This window comes from Myotis lucifugus, unplaced genomic scaffold (genome assembly GCF_000147115.1).
Source record: "Myotis lucifugus unplaced genomic scaffold, Myoluc2.0 scaffold_639, whole genome shotgun sequence".
NCBI classification, from domain to species: domain Eukaryota; kingdom Metazoa; phylum Chordata; class Mammalia; order Chiroptera; family Vespertilionidae; genus Myotis; species Myotis lucifugus.
In genome coordinates, this window is record NW_005871687.1 from 285,377 (window position 1) to 304,682 (window position 19,306).

General features: G+C 49.4%; 1 protein-coding gene across 1 annotated transcript in view; it reads right to left on the bottom strand.

Moving 5' to 3' along the window:
- Positions 1-19,306, bottom strand: part of SHPK (sedoheptulokinase) — a 22,312-nt gene continuing 3,006 nt past the window's right edge. The window contains exons 2-7 of the mRNA XM_006105133.3: positions 17,868-18,009; positions 13,397-13,580; positions 12,804-12,956; positions 11,696-11,871; positions 5,687-5,887; positions 1-1,693 (exon numbers count right to left, since the gene is read on the bottom strand). Of these exons, the coding sequence (XP_006105195.1) occupies positions 1,281-1,693; positions 5,687-5,887; positions 11,696-11,871; positions 12,804-12,956; positions 13,397-13,580; positions 17,868-18,009 (1,269 nt within the window). The 3' untranslated portion in view covers positions 1-1,280. The remainder of the gene's footprint in view (positions 1,694-5,686; positions 5,888-11,695; positions 11,872-12,803; positions 12,957-13,396; positions 13,581-17,867; positions 18,010-19,306) is intronic.

Below are 19,306 nucleotides of genomic sequence, written 5' to 3' on the forward strand. Positions count from 1 at the left end.
TCGAGAAGAATGAGTTTTAGTATCTGAAGTTCAATCAGCACAGCCAGGCAGAGGCACCTAAGAGCGTCAGACAATCACAATTCACAAAGTGACATTTACAAACAGACAGCAGGACTGCTTCCCCAACACACAGCTGCCTGGGTGCCTCGGCGTCTGCCCGAGGCTGGGATGGCCCTGGGGAGTCTGGAAGCAGACACAGCGATGGTGGCCTTCTCCTGGGAGCCACGCCATGGTCATCCCCGCTGACCACAGGGAAGGTTCAAGATGCTCCGGGGTCCCTGCAAGGCTCTGTGCCGACTCCAGTGGGATGTTTCTGCGAGCCAGGCCCACGCCAACAGGAAGAAGAGCTGGGGCCTCGGGGATAAGGGGTCCTCTCTGATTAAATTGGCCATCTGTCTGGGGGGAGCATGCCTGGGTGCCTCAGAGTCTGCCTGAAGGCTTCCAAGGTTGTGCAGAGGCAAAAACACATTGCTGCTCAGACCCACTCCCGGAAAAGGGTCCTGTGGGGGCCTGGTCAGTCTCACGGGAACAATGTGAGTGGTGGGGCCACACAGCACCCACCCCCTGCTGGCCATGCTGCCCGACTCTCCTTCCCTATTCCCTGCCCTCAGGCCAGCTGTGTTGTGAGGATCTGGGGCCACCCCAGCACAGCATCCTCTCCTTGGGGGGAGTCCATAGCAAGAAGGCAGGCACAGACCCCTGCATCTTCACCTCAGCCCGCCTACCCCACACAACCAGCTGTGGCCAGGGGAGACTGAGACTGGAAAGGGCTCATGTGGTCCAGTCCAGGGGGAAGGACTTTTCTGACAGTAATGTGACCCGCATCAGAGCTGCCTATCCCTGGAAACAACCAATCCATAAGCTGGCGGTGGGGTGGAGGGCGGGTCTTCTCTTCGGACTCGGAGCCACAGCCACCAGGCGTTTTTGGTGTCTGAAGTCCACATTTATTTTCTCTTTGTCTACAAGTGAATCACAGGTGAGCCTGCTGACCGTGATGCTGGGTTACTTTTCTCTTTTCCTTTTTTCCACATTGACATTGGCAGCCAGCTCCCAGGTGAGTCTCTGTCAGAGGCACTGACTGGGGACCTGGTGGCTGACTTCTGGCTGCATTAGTAGAGTGTGCCCTGGAGGAAAGTTCTTGGTCAGGATGGTGGCCTGAGAACAAACATTGTTTAAAAGCTGCCCACAGAGCTGTCCAGGGAAAGGATGACTCCAGGATCACATCAGGAATGTTAATTAGATAAAATCGGCAACAGTGCTTTGGCCAAAGAGTGTGCGCACTAAGACTCCTCCTGGTGGAGGTTTCTCTGGAGCATGACCAGTGCTGCCCCCACGGCTGCGTCCACATCCTGCCCAAAGGACACTGGGAAAGGGAAAGCCCGCTGCACCTCCTGCTTCAGCACCTCGTTCCTGGACAGCGCACTCCCACTGCTGACCACCCGCTCCACGCCCCACTCCCTGAGCTGCTGGGACGGAAGCATCGAGTGCAGGTTCTGAACGATGCCTCGGCACAGCGCCCGCGTCACGTGCCCCAGCGAGAGGGCCTCGGAGGAGATCCTGGTCACGGAGGCCAGCTGGTCTGGCAGATGCCTCTCGCCCAACACTGTTGGCGTGATGGTGAGGCAGGTGTCTCTCTGCTCTGCAGCTGCCTGGATCATGCGTGAATACACAGTGGATTCTTCGACCTCCACGCCTGCCAGGAACAGAGAAGACCGTGTGAGCTCATGCACCCCTCGCTGCAGGATGAGACAGTACAGCATTCCCTGGGCAGGAGAGGTCTACTAACTGCTTCTTCTCAGTGTGGCTGGCTGCTTCCTGCTCAGGGACTCGCATAACCTGACTAGTCATGCTCTGCCCCAGATCTCAGCCAGCTCTCTCACTGCAGACCCAGCCCAGACTTCAGGGAGAGGTCATATAAAGGTTGTTATTCAAGCCCTAACCAGCTATTGGTCCCAAGGGGCCATCATGCACGTACTGATCAATAAGTACCATCACAGCTCCACCGGACTTATTAGCAGAGTCACAGAATCCCAGGATCACAGGGCTGAGCATGGTCTAGCCATCCCCTGCAGAAGTGAAGAACCACCAGTCTAGACCGATGCTTCTCACATTTGACTATGCATAGGAATCATGTAGGGATCTTATTAAAATTACAATGTCCAGATAAGGGAAGTAAACCTAGAGTAAAATCATCAGCACATTTAACTTATACAAACTCCACTATAGCCTAGCTGGTTTGGCTGAGTGGATAAAAGCATCGGCCTGCAAACTGAAGGGTCCCGGGTTCGATTCCGGTCAAGGACACATGTCTGGGTTGCAGGCTCGATCTCCAGTAGGGGACACCCAAGAGGCTGCCAATCAATGACTCTCTCTCGTCTTTGACGTTTCTATCTCTCTCTCCCTTTTCCTTCCTCTCTGAAATCAAAAATATTTTTAAAAAAAACTATATTGTACATGTTTAGGAACTAGAGAGAGAGAGATCCTTTTAAAAAAGTCTTTTTGCATTTTCATGGTTCTTATTCTGAGGAAACAAAGAGTGTTTTGAAGGTTCGTGGATTCCATGTAACTTAACCTTTTATGAAAATTTTACAATTATGTCATTTTATTGAAAAACATATAAATGCAAATACAATCACATGTATTAAATAAAAGACACATTTATTAACCAGAAATGTAAATATTACAGCATAAAGTACAAAAATAAAACTCTTGCTGTATTCAGAATACCTTGAATTTGCACAGTCAAAATTTGATCAGCAGGACTCTGGTTAAGCTCTGCTGAATGAGTATGTGTCTTTCCTCTAGAAATTCTACTAAAATGTCAGAAAACTCACATACTTGGTGGGTAACCTATTACAGGTGTCCAAGCATGTACATCTGTAGGGCTGAGTCCTTGGAGGGGAACTACTAGGTCCAAAGATATGCACATGACACTCCCTCCTTAGAAGCTGTACCAATTTACACAGCACAGCAACACATAAGAGTGAGTCTCTCCATGTCTTAGCAAACAGAGTGTGCTGGAAACTTCTAGAAGCACAGATATAAATGTAAAGCCATCAACTAATGGGGGAAAAGGGAAAGGAGATAAAGAAAAACAGACCAATCAAGTAGAAGACAGAGAGACTAAGGAGATGTGATGACTAAATGCAATGTGTATCCTGGATTGAGTCCTGGAACAGGAAAAGGGCATTCGTAGAAAAATCACTGAAACACAAATAACATCTACAGTTTAAAAATAATAATGTGTATTTCTTTAATAAGAACTCAAAAAAATGTTTTTATTGCTATCTTTGTCGCAATAACACATTCTCAAAACTTCTTTTGAAGCCTCACCTGAACATATGTTTATTGATTCTAGAGAGAGAGGAAGGGAGAGGAGGGGGGTGGGAGAAAAACACCCAGAAACATTGACCAGTTGTCCCCCATACACGCCCTAAACCCACAACCTGGGTATGTGCCCTGACCAGCAATGGACCCCTCGACCTTTCAGTTTATGGGACGACAGACACTCCAACCAACTGAGCCCCACCAGCCAGGGCCGTTACAGTGTTATTCCTCACTGGGAAATACCCAGGCCCCGCGCAGGCCTGGTGGAGCCTGCAGGAAGGTGTTCACAGCTGGAGGCCTGGGAGATCTGGCTTCTAGCCCGTTTCTGTGTGCCTTGGCTCACCGCCTCATCCGAATCTACTGGTGAGATTAACTGCTGTGAGTTACCAAATGTCCACACCACGGGCTTAGAATCATCGAACATCGGAGCTGGGAAGACAGAGAAGGGAAGGGACGTCCAAGGCCACACAGTGACCTGGAGACAGAGCAGGGAACCGAGGTCACGCCCCTGGGTTGAACCCGCCACACAAACCTTATTTAATAAGTGTCATATCACACTCACTACCACTACGGGCCAGACGCTGTTCTAAGTGTTCACAATATTGACTCCCCGAATCCTCACAGTCCTAGGATGACCCCCATTTTCAGATAAAGGAGGTAAAGCACAGAGGAGGTAAGTAACCTTCCCAAAGGCACGCAGGAGGAGGCAGAGCTGAGATTCAAACCCAGGCCACCAGCCCCAGGGTCCTGCTCTAAACTACCACCTGAGTGTAGAACCCTAGATTCTAACCTCGGGAACAAAATGCAAATTCAGGGTATTCTGAATACAGCAAGAGTTTTAGTTTTGTACCTTATGCTATAACATTTCCATTTCTGGTTAATAAATGTGTCTTTTATCTAAGTACATGTGATTGCATTTGCATTTATATGTTTTTTAATAAAATGACATAATTGTAACATTTTCATAAAAGGTTAAGTTACATGGAATACATGAACCTTCAAAACACTCGTTGCTTTCTCAAAATAAGAACCAAGAAAAGGCAAAAAGACTTTTTTAAAGGATCTTACAGGGAAAGTGAATATTCCCAAGTCTTTCAGGGGCAAGGAGAAGTGTCACTTCTGTAGAAAGAGAAACACTGGCCAAGTCAGTAAACAGCTGAGAGACCCAATCCAGTTAAACCAGTGCCTAGATAAAGGGCTGGCTGGACGGTTCTCAGAACTGGTTCTGCATCTTGAAAACCTCCCCTGGTGCAGGTAAAACAAAATCCGAGTCCTGTCATTTAAATGAAGCCAACCTGAGGAGACCCCGGCCAAGGGGCCAGAGCTCCCCCCAACCCCGACCTCCCTGAGACCCATGGGAGTCAGCAGCACTGTCTGGTGACTGAAGGTCAAAGCCTCGCTGCTCCCTGCTGCCTGGCCTCCCCCTGTGACCGTGGTCGATGCCTGATTCTGGGAATGGCCTGATTTTGAGCTCCTAGTGGTAACCAGTGAGTCTGAGCAACATGATTTCCCTAGACTGGAAATTTCATTTCTACCTTAAGTGGTTGGAGAGGTTTCATGTTTCCCTGTGAGTGCAGAGCAGAGGAAAAGCCGAACCGACTCTACCCTGAAAACTGGAGACGAGAACAGGAGGACCCCAGAGTCTCCAGGGACCCTCCTGAGACAGGGACTTGGGAGCTACTGGCCAGGATTAAGTGCTGTGAGGATCCTATCTAATAATAGACAAACATGGTAATTGACCATACCTTCGCTACGCCTCCCATTGGCTAATCAGCGCTATATGCAAATTAACCGCCAACAAAGATGGTGGTTAATTTGCATACGTAGGCTCCAAGCGGTGGAGCAAAGCCTGACGTTTCAGGGGCCGGCTCTGGCCAGAACTCGGCCAGAGCAAAGGCCTGGGCCCCAGGTGCCAGAGGCAAACCGGTGCCAGCAGCCAGGGGAAAGGAAGGCCTATTGCACGCATCTCTTTGTGCAACAGGCCTCTAGTTTTATAATATTGTAAAATACCAGATTTTTCACTCGTCCGTGTTTGATCCTTTTATTTTCAACTATCTATAGTCATCAGAAGGAAAACCCCAACTGCAAGGGACCCAGGGGCTCACTGACAAAGAAAGTAAGACAGCAGGGCAGGGGAGAACTGGGAGACTATCTGACACTCCACAGTCAAGGTCAGGAGAGAGTAGGGGGTGGCAGCTCAGGAGATGAGAGGAAAGCTAGAGGCTGAGATTCCTAAGGAAGGAAGAGAAGTTCTGGGTCTGCCTGGGTCTGAGATGTGGATCTAGAAGCTTCCACAGCACGTTCACTGGCATGAGGGAAGGACAAGCAGAGAGGCAGCGCTGCGTGGGCCACATCTTACCGAGATCCGCCATCCACTGGACCAGCATCTGGACGAACGTGGCGAGCACATTGCCCCCATTGAGGGAGGCTGCCACCGCCAGGTAGGTTCTGTCGAAGTACGGGAAGTAGGCGACCGGAGCTGCAGGGTCTGGAGTCTGCGCTGGCTGGAACCCCACCGGCATGGAGGCTGCCAACTGAACCGAAGTGCTGATGTTGAGAACTGGGGCCCAAGAAAAGCAAAGGTTAGGTCTGTCCGGCTAACTTGGAGGTCACAGTCACAACCAGGCAGGGCAGAGTGTGCTGGTTTGAAAAACACATCCAGCCCAGCCAGCGTGGCTCAGCAGTTGAGCATCGACCTATGAACCAGGAGGTCACGGTTAGATTCCTGGTCAGGACATATGCCCGGGTTGCAGGCTCGATCCCTAATAGGGGCCGTGCAGGAGGCAGCCAACCAATGATTCTTTCTCATCATTGCTGTTTCTATCTCTTTCTCCCTCTCCCTTCCTCTCTGAAATCAATAAAAAAATATATTTTTTTAAAGGTCCAAAATTCTTTGATACTATTTCTTTCCTTCAGGAGGTAGAGCCTAAATGCCCTCCCCCTGAGTGTGGGCTGGACTCAGTGACTTGCTTCTAGTGGGAGAATAAAGCAGAAGTGACAGTGTGTGACTATGGAAAAAAGTCACAAAAAGCAAGGCAGCTTCTGCCTCAGATGGCTCACTCCGGGAGGAGCAGGCAGTACTGTGAGCGGTGCTGTGGGGAGGCCCATGCAGCAAGGAGCTGAGCCCCCTGCTAACAGCCACCTGAGGGAGCTGAGAAGGGGACCCTCCAGCCCGGTCAAGCCTTCAGATGAGGGTGGTCCCAGGCCACCAACAGCTTAACTGCAATGTCACGAGGAAGCCTGAGCCAGACGCTCAAGCCACACCCACACTCCTGACTCTCAGGAACCATTTCATCTGTTTTAAACACAGATGTTTACAAAATAATTTCAAACGCAGGTACACACACGCACACGTGTGCGCACACACACACACACACACGTAAAAGAACATGTGTGAGATACGAAACGTTTGGTGTTTTTAGGCTACAAAACGCCATGGGGTGATTTGCTACACAGCAGTAGACAACTATTTAGAGAGTAAGACTTCAGCCGAAACGTGTTATTCTCTGCGGAGGTCTCGTTCATGTTCAGCCAGTTCTCCTTCCTCTCATTTCCAAGGCGTTTTTCTTAACCTCCCCACGAGCAGGGGAAATGCCCAGACCCAGCACAGAGGGGCCGACTTCCTCCTCTAGCTCAAGGCCAGGCCTGCAGATGCTCCAGGAGTCTCTTCTCCATTTCTCATAAGACCTGACCAAAAGGCCTGTTCTTCTTCATCTGCTGGGGGCCAGACTAACTGAGGCAGCATCCCACGTTCCCCCGCACTGGGGGGTCAGAAGCGAGAGCAAAAACAAACCTCAGAAAGCCAGTAACGCCTACTTCCCGCCACATCAAGCCTCCCACCATCACCACAAGCCAGAAGCAACGTGCCCTCCGCCTGTCCCCTCTGGTGGCCGTGTCAACAATGGGGCCCAACTTTGCCCGTGAATATGCCACAGCTGAGCACAGGCTAGCAGCCCATCTGGAGCCAGAGACTGCAACCTGCTCAGTGAAGGCGGAGCCCAAACCTCACCTTCTTCCCATCGACAAGCCCCCTCACTCACCACACAGCAAGCTCGCCGGCATCCACACCTCTGTGGAGGGAACAGCCTGATATTTGAAAACCACCAGGTGGGAGGAAAGAACCAGGCCTTTACGGGCACCACCCCAATGCCTCACAACTGCCCGGGAGGAAGGCACCGACACCCTCACCAGGGGTGATGACAAGGAACCAGGAAGAAAAGCGGCCTGCCCAGGTCACCCAGAGCGGCTAACATTCTGGACTCCAAAGCCCACTGCGTTCCCTGCCGTCCACGCTTTGAGATGGAGGGATATACGGAGAGAGATGGTGTACTGGGAAAAATTAAGTCACAGAATAAACTCAGCATGCTTTCCTGGGGCATTGAATTTAGTTGAAAATTGGGGAGAAAAAGGTGTTTGAACTTTTTTACCTTAAGTGATTTTTATCACAAACAAAATGGACAGAATTTCACCTTTCCTGCTCAGCTAATCTTGAATTAATAGGAATTACTACCAAAACCAGTCACTTGAAATTATTTCTTAAAAATGTAATGAAAAGGGGAATAAACTACTACACAGAGGCTAGTGCCGGTCAGAATTTTAAAACTCAGAGTTGAACTGTAATAGTTCTAACTGATGGAGGGAATAAAAGATGTGAGGACAAAGAGAACCTGGGTAAGATGAAGGCATTCTCTGTCCCCCTTGATAACCAGGAGGGGCTCCCAACCAGGACTAGCTCAGCCAGGCTACCCCCAGGATCAATGGAAACACTCATCCTGCAACCACCCTGCTCAGCAGGCAGCCCCAAGTCCCACCCTAGCCCAGGGTAGACACCAGCTGTTTTGGTATGGCCCAGGAGATAAAAACAGCTTTTAATTTTTGTGTGTGAGAGTAACTTTATTGATATGTAACTCACATAAATTTGCCATAAAATATACCCCTGTAAAGCACACAATCCAGGGGTTTTTAGAATACTCACAGAGTTGTACAACCATCACCACAATCTAATTTTAGAACATTTTCATCACTCCAAAAAGAAACCCCATACCAGTCAGCAATCAGCCCTGGCAACTATTAACTCCTTCCTGTCCCTATGGATTTGTCTACCCTGGATATTTCACAGGCATGGAATCATAAGATGGGTGGCCTTCTGTGATGAGCTTCTTTCTTTCTTTCACTTTCACGCACATGTTGTGGCATTTTAGCTGTGTGGATGGACCACATTTTTTAAATCCCTTCATCAGTTGATGGGCATTTGGGTCGTTTCTCCTTTTTGCCTAGTATGAATAACACTGCTAATGACATTCATGTACAAGTTTTAGACTGTTTTTCCAAAGGGGCTGCACTATTTTACAATCCCAGAAGCATGTTCTTACATTTTCAAATGGTTGAAAAGAAATCAAAGGAAGATTTCATGACATATGAAAATTATATGAAGAGAAACCAAGATGGCGGCATAGGTAAACACCGGAAATTGCTGCCTCGCACAACCACTTCAAAAATACAACTAAAAGACAAAATGGACATCATCCAGAACCACAGGAAGGCTGGCTGAGTGGAAATTCTACAACTAAAAGGAAAGAGAAAAGAACACTGAGACTCAGAGGAGGTGCGGTGTGGAAGTAAAGTGCAGAGGTACGGAGGCACACGTGGAAAGGGCTGGCAACTGAGGACACGGTTGTCTTTTTCAATCGGGAGGGAGTCTCAAGCTCCCGACTGCTCTGAACTCCAGTTCCGGGCGAGTCTCTGGGGACCCAGACTCACACAGGGAGAAACTGGACTGTCTGGCATCGGTTGGAAGTCGAGGGCGGCTTTCTCTCAGAGGTGCTTGCAGTGATTACCGGGACACTGAGACCCAGGGCCTCTTAGGGTAGGACTGAGGATCAGCCATAGCTGTTTGCTCTGCTCTGTTGAACCCTGAGACCCCGCCCCACCCAAGCTGTGCTCAGAGGCTTTTGCATATGAAAGGCCTGGCCCTTTGCAATCTAAAATTACCTAACAAATTGCAGCTGGGTCAGAGAGACCCAGAACTTCCAAAAGAAGGCCCAAGGCCCCATAGCAACTTGCGTTGCTTCACAGCTGGGCCTCATCTGGGCACCTCCAAACCCCAAACAAAGAAGAGGAATCTGCAGATCTCTCCATAGCTCCTGCTGGGTAGCCTCAGGCAGAGGCTAAATTAGCACCTCCTTAGAGATCCAAGAGCCCGTGTACCCAGTGGTCAGACTGGGACCATCCAGATTACAACTCCTCAGATCCATAAAGGACACACTCAGGGGGCAGACTCAGTGAGCACCAAAGCCCCACTGAATCAAGTCTTGCCCCAGAAGGGTGTCTCCAGCACAGAAGCTCTCCCACTGTAGACACAGCTGATTCTCACAGCCAATTGGCCTGGAGGTCAATTCCTCCCAGTGATACCTACAACAATCAAAGCTTAACTACAACAAGACTGTACACAAAGCCCACAAAGGGGAGCACCAAGAGTGTCCACCTCAGGTAATTGGGGAGGCTGAACCACTGGGCCCTATAGGACACCTAGCACAGAAAGCCACTCTATCAACACAGGGAAGCATAAAAAATGCGGAGACAAAGAAACAGGTCACAAATGACAGAAATGGAGGAAAGCAAACTACTGGATATAGAGTTCAAAACCACACTTACAAGGTTTTTCAAGAATTTTCTAGAAACCGCCGATAAATTTAGTGAGACCCTCAAGAAATCTAGTGAGACCCTCGAGGATATGAAAAAGGACCAACTAGAAATTAACATACACTGACTGAAATAAAGAATATTATACAGAGTTCCAACAGCAGACTAGAGGATCGCAAGAATCAAGTCAAAGATTTGAAATACGAAGAAGCAAAAAACACCCAACCAGAAAAACAAAAAGAAAAAAGAATCCAAAAATATGAAGATAGTGTAAGGAGCTTCTGGGACAACTTCAAGCGTACCAACATCCGAATTATGGGGGTGCCAGAAGAAGAGAGAGAGCAAGATATTGAAAACCTATTTGAAGAAATAATGACAGAAAACTTCTCCTACCTGGTGAAAGAAATAGACTTCCAAGTCCAGGAAACGCAAAGAATCCCAAATAAAGGAATCCAAAGAGGACCACACCAAGACACATCATAATTAAAATGCCAAGAGCAAAAGACAAAGAGAGAATCTTAAAAGCAGCAACAGAAAAAAAGTCAGTTACCTACAAGGGAGTACCCATACGACTGTCAGCTGATTTCTCAACAGAAACTATGCAGGCCAGAAGGGAGTGGCAAGAAATATTCAAAGTGATGAATAGCAAGAACCTACAACCAAGATTACTTTACCCAGCAAAGCTATCATTCAGAATTGAAGGTCAGATAAAGAGCTTCACAGATAAGAAAAAGCTAAAGGAGTTCATCACCACTAAACCAGTATTATATGAAATGCTGAAAGGTATCCTTTAAGAAGAGGAAGAAGAAGAAAAAGGTAAAGATACAAATTATGAACAACAAATACACATCTATCAACAAGTGAATCTAAAAATCAAGTGAATAAATAATCTGATGAACAGAATAAATTGGTGAATATAATAGAATCAGGGGCATAGAAAGGGAGTGGACTGACTATTCTCGGCGGGGGGCAAAGGGGTGTGGGGGTGCGGGAAGAGACTGAACAAAAATCGTACACCTATGGATGAGGACAGTTGGGGGGGGGGTAAGGACAGAGGGTGGGGTGGGAACCGGGTGGAGGGGAGCTATGGGGGGAAAAAGAGGAACAAGTGTAATAATCTGAATAAAGATTTAATTTTAAAAAAAAGAAAATTATATGAAATTCACATCTCGGTGTCTATAACGAGTTTTATTGGAGCACAGCCACGCCCATTCATTTATGAATGGCTGTGGCTGCTTTCACGCCCCAACAGCACAAACTACATGGCCCACGAAGCCTAACGTATTTGCAATCTGGCCCCTGGCAGGAAAGGTTTGCCAGCCCCGGCCCTACACTGCTGCCTCCACCTCCCTGTGGCTCTCGGACACCAAATGCAGAAAGGACTCTAGACTTTTAATCAGATGGGGCGAAACTCTCCCTGACAAACACACAAAGACAAAAACCCTCGTCTCCTCATCTATTTTCTTGGTCATGGAGTGACACACAGAAACCAGCCAACTAGGGAGCCATCCCCTGCCCTGGCCCTCGGGAGGAAAGGCACAGACCGGGGTCAGGGGCAGAGCTGGGCCTGCTGAAGTGCAGGCTCCCTGAGCGGGGGCTCCACCTGCAGGGGGAGGGTTTTCTCACGTTCACAGAATAACGGTGGAAAGCAGCTGAGGCTTCCAGGTGTGTGTGCAGAGGGACCCTCACCCAGAGCAGAAGTCTGAGGAGAGGACAGAAGACTTACCTGCATCTGTCCTTTGGGCCATACAGGAATAGACGGAGGCCTGTAAATCACCCAGCGCCACGCCCACCCGGGTGCCCTTCGGGATTTCAAACCACGCATGGGCCGTTCTGCCTGCCACGCTGGCGGGCTCGGCGATGTCGGGGAGCAGGTGCACGGGAAAGCCGGAGGCCCTCAGTCTGCAAACGAGAAGTGGACAGCGCCTTGACCGGTGCCTGGTTTTCTGCTCTTTGTTGTTTCCAGAAAACCCAACAAAGGAAAGCGCTACAAGTCGGAGAAGGGAGGGGAGAGGCCAGTGTTTTCACAGGGGTCTCTCTGGCTTTTTGAAAACTATGAGAAATAGGCTGGGATTTTTTAAAGAGTGAACATTGGCCCGGCTGGTGTGGCTCAGTGGTTGAGTGCCGACCTATGAACCAGGAGGTTACACGCCTGGGTTGCAGGCTGGATCCCCAGTCGATGGCGACAGGAAGGTTTAAGTAAGAGCAGGCGGCACTGGCATCCGGCCCCTGTGTCTGAAGGGAACACAAGTACCCTGCAAAGGGAGTTTCAGTGCAAAGTCACGGTCGGTTAGCATGGGCCACACCAAAGTCAAACCCATCGGTCACCTCCTGAATACCAAATGCACTCATCACTCGGGGTTAGTGAGCGGGGCTGTCAGTGTTATGAAGCATGCTAGGAAGTCCTTTACCTGAACTACCAGGTGCTTTTTGTTTTATTACAGAGCTCAGAATTGGGGCCCTGAAGGAAGTGGACTTATAGGGCACTGGACTTCTGGACCTGAAAAGGCAAATGATTGTTTAAACAGAACTTAAAAGGCATCTCTCGCACCTACTGCTTCCATTTCTTAACCTTATTTTAAAATATATTCTAGACTGAAAGTTGTTCTTTGAAATCTGTAGGTTGGGCCGGGTCACAGAGAACCGGGGAGCCCACCCTAGGTATTGGGGACCGTGGGGGAGCAGGGCAGCCCTCCCCAAGGGCTTCACTTACCACCCGGCCCACCCATGCCCAGCGCCTGGAATGCCCACTGTTCCCAAATGGGAACGTCCAGTGAATCTCCGCTCCGGGGTCCTGCCCTTCGGCTGGAGCCAGCCCGCAAGGCTATACTCACATCTCCACGTTCCAGCTTTGGCTCTGGGTGTTGAAATATCCCCAGCTGGCGGCATTCTGGTCAGACATCAGGGGTCTTGGCAAGCCACACAGCATGGCAACCACATAGTCATGGATGGTGCCAGCTGCGTCGTAGGACTTCAGGAACTCGGGGCTGTTTTCACACCAAAAATAATTCAACATGGTCTAACGGTGACTTAAAGCCTGGGCTGCACCCAGCGGTGGGCAGTGCGGACCAGACATGGCAGAGCTGAGTGGCAGCCGGAACTCCACGTGTGTGGCTCCCCCAAATGGACCTCCGGAGGTGTGGCCCTCCAAGCAAAGCTGCCTTTAGGGGAGGGGACATCAACCATTCTCTGCAGCCCTGACCCCACCATGAACTCACCACATGACCCTTGGCAAGTCCCTTGTCCTCTCTAGCCCCTTCTCTCCCCGCTGGTTAGAACAGGATAACCAACAGAGAGCCCTCTGGGAAGCGAAGCAGCTCTAGACCAAGTCTAGGTCACATCACTGAACGATGGAGTGATGCTGACCAGCTGGAGGAGCAGCCCCCCGGGAAATACTGCACCCGATGCAGAGAACAGTTGTCTGTACCTATTTTTCAAAAGCCAGAAGATGGTTGCACAGCCAAACCCCGTGGCCACACTGAGATGGGACTCTGGCCGAGGCAGAGAAGCCAGGAACTCACTGTCACATCGGCCATCCTGCCACGTGACCAGGTGGCTCACAGCTCTGGGTGTGAAGGCAGGGGCAGCCCCTCCCTCTGTCCATTCACAGCCTGGAACAAAGGAGATTCGCAAAGTCAGAGAAAAGGGCAACTGACCAGCAGCAGCCTGTCCATGAGATGCTCTGCCAGTGAGGTTCCAGCAGACTGTGTCACCCACGAGAACGCTCCACTCGTACACATGGGGCACCTGGGGTCAGCACCCGGCTCCCCATCGACAGCTATGGGACTCTGGGCAAGTCACTCCCTCCATTTGTCCCACTTTTCCTAAGTTCCTTTTTATTCATTTTTTTAAGTTGATAGTATAACCCCTCCCCGCCCCAGGTAAGAAAAGAAGTGTAACACACTCTCATGTCCCCTAACTTCTGTCCTTTGAACCTGCATCATAATGAGATTATCCAGACTTGGATGCTAGGGATACAGACCATAAGCAGCAAATACACAATACCAGGTACTTTTAGTTGCTATGAAAAATGTACAGCAGGGTAAAAGGCGTGGCTCAGTTGGTTTGATTCCCAGTGAGGGCACGTGCCCAGGTTGCTAGTTTGGCCCCCAGTTGGAGGGTGTGTGGGAGGCATCAATGTTTCTCTCTCTCCCTCTCCCTTTCGCACTCTCTAAACAAATCAATAAAAGCATATTTTTTAAAAAGAAGAAGAAGAATATCTGGGAATGCGTGTGACAGAACTCTGAGGGTTCTGTCAATCTCTGGTTGGTCTCCCTGGCCAGTACCCAGAGGACCAGGGAGGCGTGTTACAGATGCCCGCACCTGAAGCATAGCACGCTTCTCCTGGGGGATGGGTGGCTCCTCCTCAGAGTCATCTACCCTCACAACACATTCCTACCTCAACCTAACGCTGGGTTCTTATCCAGCCCTAAAGCTGGATCTCTGCGGCTTTTCTTCAACCCCGTTATCTGATTCCAAAATTCTTTTGGCATTTTTATTTTTAGACTATCACATTTATTTTCTTTGTATTATAAAACAAATATGGAGTCCTTACCAAATACCCGGTATTATTCAAAGCACTTTAAAAATATTAATTCATTTAGTAGACATAATAGCCTTATAACATAGATGTGATCATTAGCCTCACTTTACACATAAGAAAAATGAAGAGCAGAGAAGTTAAAAATCATTTGCCAATGTTCACCTAAGTGGTAGAGCCGTAGCCTGTTTCAGTACAGAATCTGGCCTGACCGATACTCTTTCCTCTGTGTCTTCTTCTTTTTTTTTTTTTTTTTGTAAAGAATTGATATTTTAATTTTTTTAATTACACACACGCCAAGTGAATGCATTCTCAATATAAAATGTTCAAACATTACAGATCAAGCAAAAGGCCGGCTTGATGACTCCCCCAGAGTCCAGCCCCCTTCCTGTCACTGTCAGCACTTGCCGGGTAACCGCCCAAAGTTTACGCTCACACACATATTTTGGTTGGTTTGGTTGGTTTGAGTTGGGTTTGGGGATTTATTTTTGTCTATTAAAAAAAAATAGTACTCTACTGCATTTATTTTTCCAGGGGTTGTGTTTATCACCCAACAACATGTTCCGGAGTTCTTTTCATGTCCGTATACCTGAAAGGGCCTTATTCTTTTTAACTAGTGCACGTCACTCTACAGCGTGGGCATCCGAACATTATTTAACCGTTCCCCTGTGATGAAGTGCCACAGTGTTCACTACCATAAACAAGGATGCAGTGGGCGGCCATGATTATGCCTCCCCACGCACACATGTGTGTTAAAATACTTTTCCTGAATAGATTCCCAAGTAGTGGCGCTGTGGACTGATAGCAGCTGTCTTATTTATTCTTCCTTTTAGTAGAAGCTATCTTGTTTTTAATAGGCCCCGCCACATTGTCCTTCAAAACAGCGCTGCTAATTGACACTCCCAACAGCGGTATTTAAAAGAACCAATTTTCCACCCCTTTGCCAACTCTGGGCATTTTGATTTCTCGTGGCCCAGTGTGTGGAAAATGATTTCTCACAGTTGTTTTCATCGGAGCTCCCCTAATTACTAATGACACTGTCCTTTCTGTTATTTGTTCTTTATATGGACCCATATGCGTCCTCTGTCTACTATGCACCAGCAAATCTTTCCTCCCCGTCTGCTGCCTGCCTCTTGGCTTGGTTTTATGATCCCCACTTCTCTCCTGCTGTTTCTGCGCCTGAAAATGGAGTCTGGAAACAGGCGTAACCACAGGCCTCTCAGAAGACGCTGGTCACTCCCTCCCACTCCTCCAGCTGCCTCAACTGTTCCCTCGTGGAGGCACTTAGCTCTCTGCGCCGGTTACTGGTCCCCATCTATGTTGACTGCCTCGAGTGTGCCCTGGAAGGTGGGGGCTTCATCCATTCCTTTCTGTGGCTCCCGCGGGGCCCAGCACAGAGCCTTATACTCCGTATATGGTAGGTACTAAACCCAAACTGAATTACAGCCACCGTTAAAAGCGGGACAACCTGATCCCAAATTGATTTCACCCGGCTCTGCTAAGCAGGTATCATCATCATCCAACAGTGGCTTTCCTCCTTCCCAGAAACAGAAAACAAGACAAATAGGCATGCGGGCTGGCTCCATGAAATATTCAACAGCCTCTCCAACCAGAGCGATGGCTTGTGTGGCTGTGAGAGTCCAGGAGACGGGCAGAGAGGAAGGCATGGGACCAGACCACAATCATCAGATCTCTGCTGTCCTCTTCGGAAAGGGTTTTAGTATTAAAAGGTCATTTATTCTTGTTAATGCAAAATTAAGGAGTTTAAAAAGCTTTTACAACCTAGACTCCTTCTGAGAGGTCAGTTCTAACACCCTAACCGGCCTCTGCTCCTGCTACCGACGGGAGCCGAGCAGCGCCTGTGGTCCCAGCTGTCCCCACAACAGGCAGCTGAAAGGGAGGAAGGATGGAGGGAGCCTGCACTGGCTCACCCGGGCACCCAGCCCATCCAAGGATGCAGCCCTAGATGCCAGTGTGAGAGGCAAGTCACACTCACTTGGCCCAGGGGAATCAGAATCGCTGACTCTGGGGTGAATCCAACGTTCAAATGCCCTTAACGACAGCCCCCCAAAGTGGCCACCCATCCTCTGCTTAGGACACCTGCAGTAAAATGTTGGCATTTTAAAAGCGGGGTGATGGTTGTATTGGTCCCTAATACTATTCTCCTTACTTTTACATCAATATAGAATTTTTTATATAATTGCCAAAATATTTTCAATGCTTGCCATAACCGGGAGCACACAACTTCCTATGGAGTTTAATCCCTCCTGGGACATGCTGTTGGGAAGTTCTCCCCTCATTAAGCTGTTGTGCCCCCTGTAGCTCAGGTCCTCCCAGAGGCCTTTAAGAGTTCAGTGTCTGTACTCAGACATCCCTGGGTTCAAAAGCTGGAGTCATCATTTGCTGCCATATGACCCCAAGCATATATATTATTTTTTTAAATATACTTCTATTGATTTCAGAGAGCAAGGAAGAGGGAGAAAGAGATAGAAACATCCATGATGAGAGAGAATCATTGACCGGCTGCCTCCTGCACACCCCCACTGGGGATCGAGCCCGTAACCCGGGCATGTGCCCTTGACCGTAATCCAACCTGGGACCCTTTCAGTCCGCAGGCAGACACGCTATCCAGTGAGCCAAACCAGCCAGGGCCCCAAGCATATTATTTTAATCTCTCAGAATCTCAACTTTTCATCTCCACAGCGGGGGCAGTTAATGTAGCTTACGTCACAGGGCGTTGGGAAAGTTCGATGAGATCACGCAGGTAGCATCCTTTGCCTAGCACTTGGCATGTAAATTGCTCAATGCTATTTCGCTGGCTTAATTCTCCGCCTGGAGGCCAAACAGAACAAGTCGCCCACCCTGGCACTAGGGCAGACCTCCTGATATACAATGATCAACTAAATAATGCCTCGCTAGCAACTGAGCCCATGGAAAGGACACACCCTGAAATTTCAAAATCACAAACATCTGTGATTATATTAATAGTAATTTTTTAAAAACAGAAGAGTTTCCTCTGTGTCTTGGCATCTCCTACAGCGATACGACCTCCTGGCTGCCAGCAGCAACGCTCTGAGACACTGACATACAGAGAAAGCTACGGAAAACCCACGGCACAGAATCCTACAGGGAATCCGAGAGAACTCCCTCTCCTGTTCCTGGCTGATGGGCTGATGATGTCGAACGAATGGATAGTTCAGATTCATTAACACATCTGTACAAGTCAGGACGTACACAAAACACGAGGCAGCGTGAGCCACTGCATCCCCACGCTGACCCTCCAGACAGCCCTTGGCAGCGCTTTCTCGTTCCACGGTGACTCTTCAGAGCGTGTGATCACCCCCGGAGCCCCGCATACCTTGGCCTGTTTTCCAAAACAGGACTCCATGCATCTGTCCTGACACTCCGATGCCACCGACTTGGCGGAGCTGCTGCCGGGGAAGAGCAGCCAGGCACTCGTTTAGGGCTTGGATGATTCTACTCACATCCTGCTCCTGCGCCTGGAAACAGAACAGACACATAGGGCCAGGGCCTGCAGGGATTTCCTGGCGGTGGCTGCCCAGCTAATTCCACTGGAGTCCCGTGCTGACCGGCCTCGGGGAAGAGATGCGAGACTGAGGGTTCTCCCCACCTCCCCGACTTGGAGCAGGAATGTGGTGGGCAAGGTTGCACTTCCTCCCTTTGCGATGAGGCACAGCTGCAGACGAAGCTGGGCAAATGGCCCAGGCCCTGCCCGCCCCTTCACTGTGGGTGCAGTGAGCTGAGGAGAGCACTGCCCCTGCCCTACAAGAACTTACAGTCTAGCAGGAAGGGCAGGAAAGCACAAGACAGACCGTGCTGACAGGAGGAATAAGGTAAGGGTCTCTCCCAAGGCACAGAGTGTTGGAGTACGAGAAGGATGAAACACAGCAGCGAGGAACATTTCCTAAGTGCCCTGAGGGCCAGGCCCTGGACTTGGAAACAAAAACCCACCTAGAGAAGGCAGGCATGAGGAAGGCCAGGGAACACCTGGTACAGAACCAGGGGATTGGGCTATGCAAGGGGGTGGTGGGTGGTGAGGCTGGAAAAGAGGAGAGGTTGGGACCCAATCAGTGGGCTTCAAGCCCAGGGTGAGGGGCTCTTCCAATGGGTCCGGGCTGCCTGTCACTACTTGAGCCAATTCAGCAGACGCAGGATTGAATCATACATGAGCATTCATTCCAATACTGCCGGTAGTATGGGAGAGCAGCAGGTCATCCATGAAAATCTGCTCTGCACCCCACCATAAGCCAGCTGCTTATATGGAGTAGGATAAAGACTACGGGGGGAAGTAGAGATGACAGGCATGGGGAGGTAGGCTATGCAGGCTGGGGTGGAATTCCACTGTTTGGGCACCACAGTTGTTCATCCCCATGATAATAGGCAGTTCTTTTTTTCTTTTTATATACAGTGGGGCCTTGACTTACGATTGTCCTAATGAGTTTTTCGAGATACGAGCCGTCTCTCGGCCGATTTTTTGCTTTGAGTTGCGAGCTAAAATTCGGGTTGCGAGCCAGCTTCAGATACCCCACCGCTAGTTGGCGCAGCGAACGTCACAGTGAACGCCACAACATCAGCCCAGCATCACGTGTCTCACTCGTTCACTTTATGATTTGACATGAGTAATTTGAGTTATGAGCTTCGTCACGGAACGAATGAAACTCGTAAGTCAAGGCCCCACTGTATTTTTATTGATTTCAGAAAGGAACCCCACTGGTGCATGATCAGGGCTGGGGAGGGACGCAGGAGGTTGGCCAGTCAGGGAGGGATCGTGGGAGG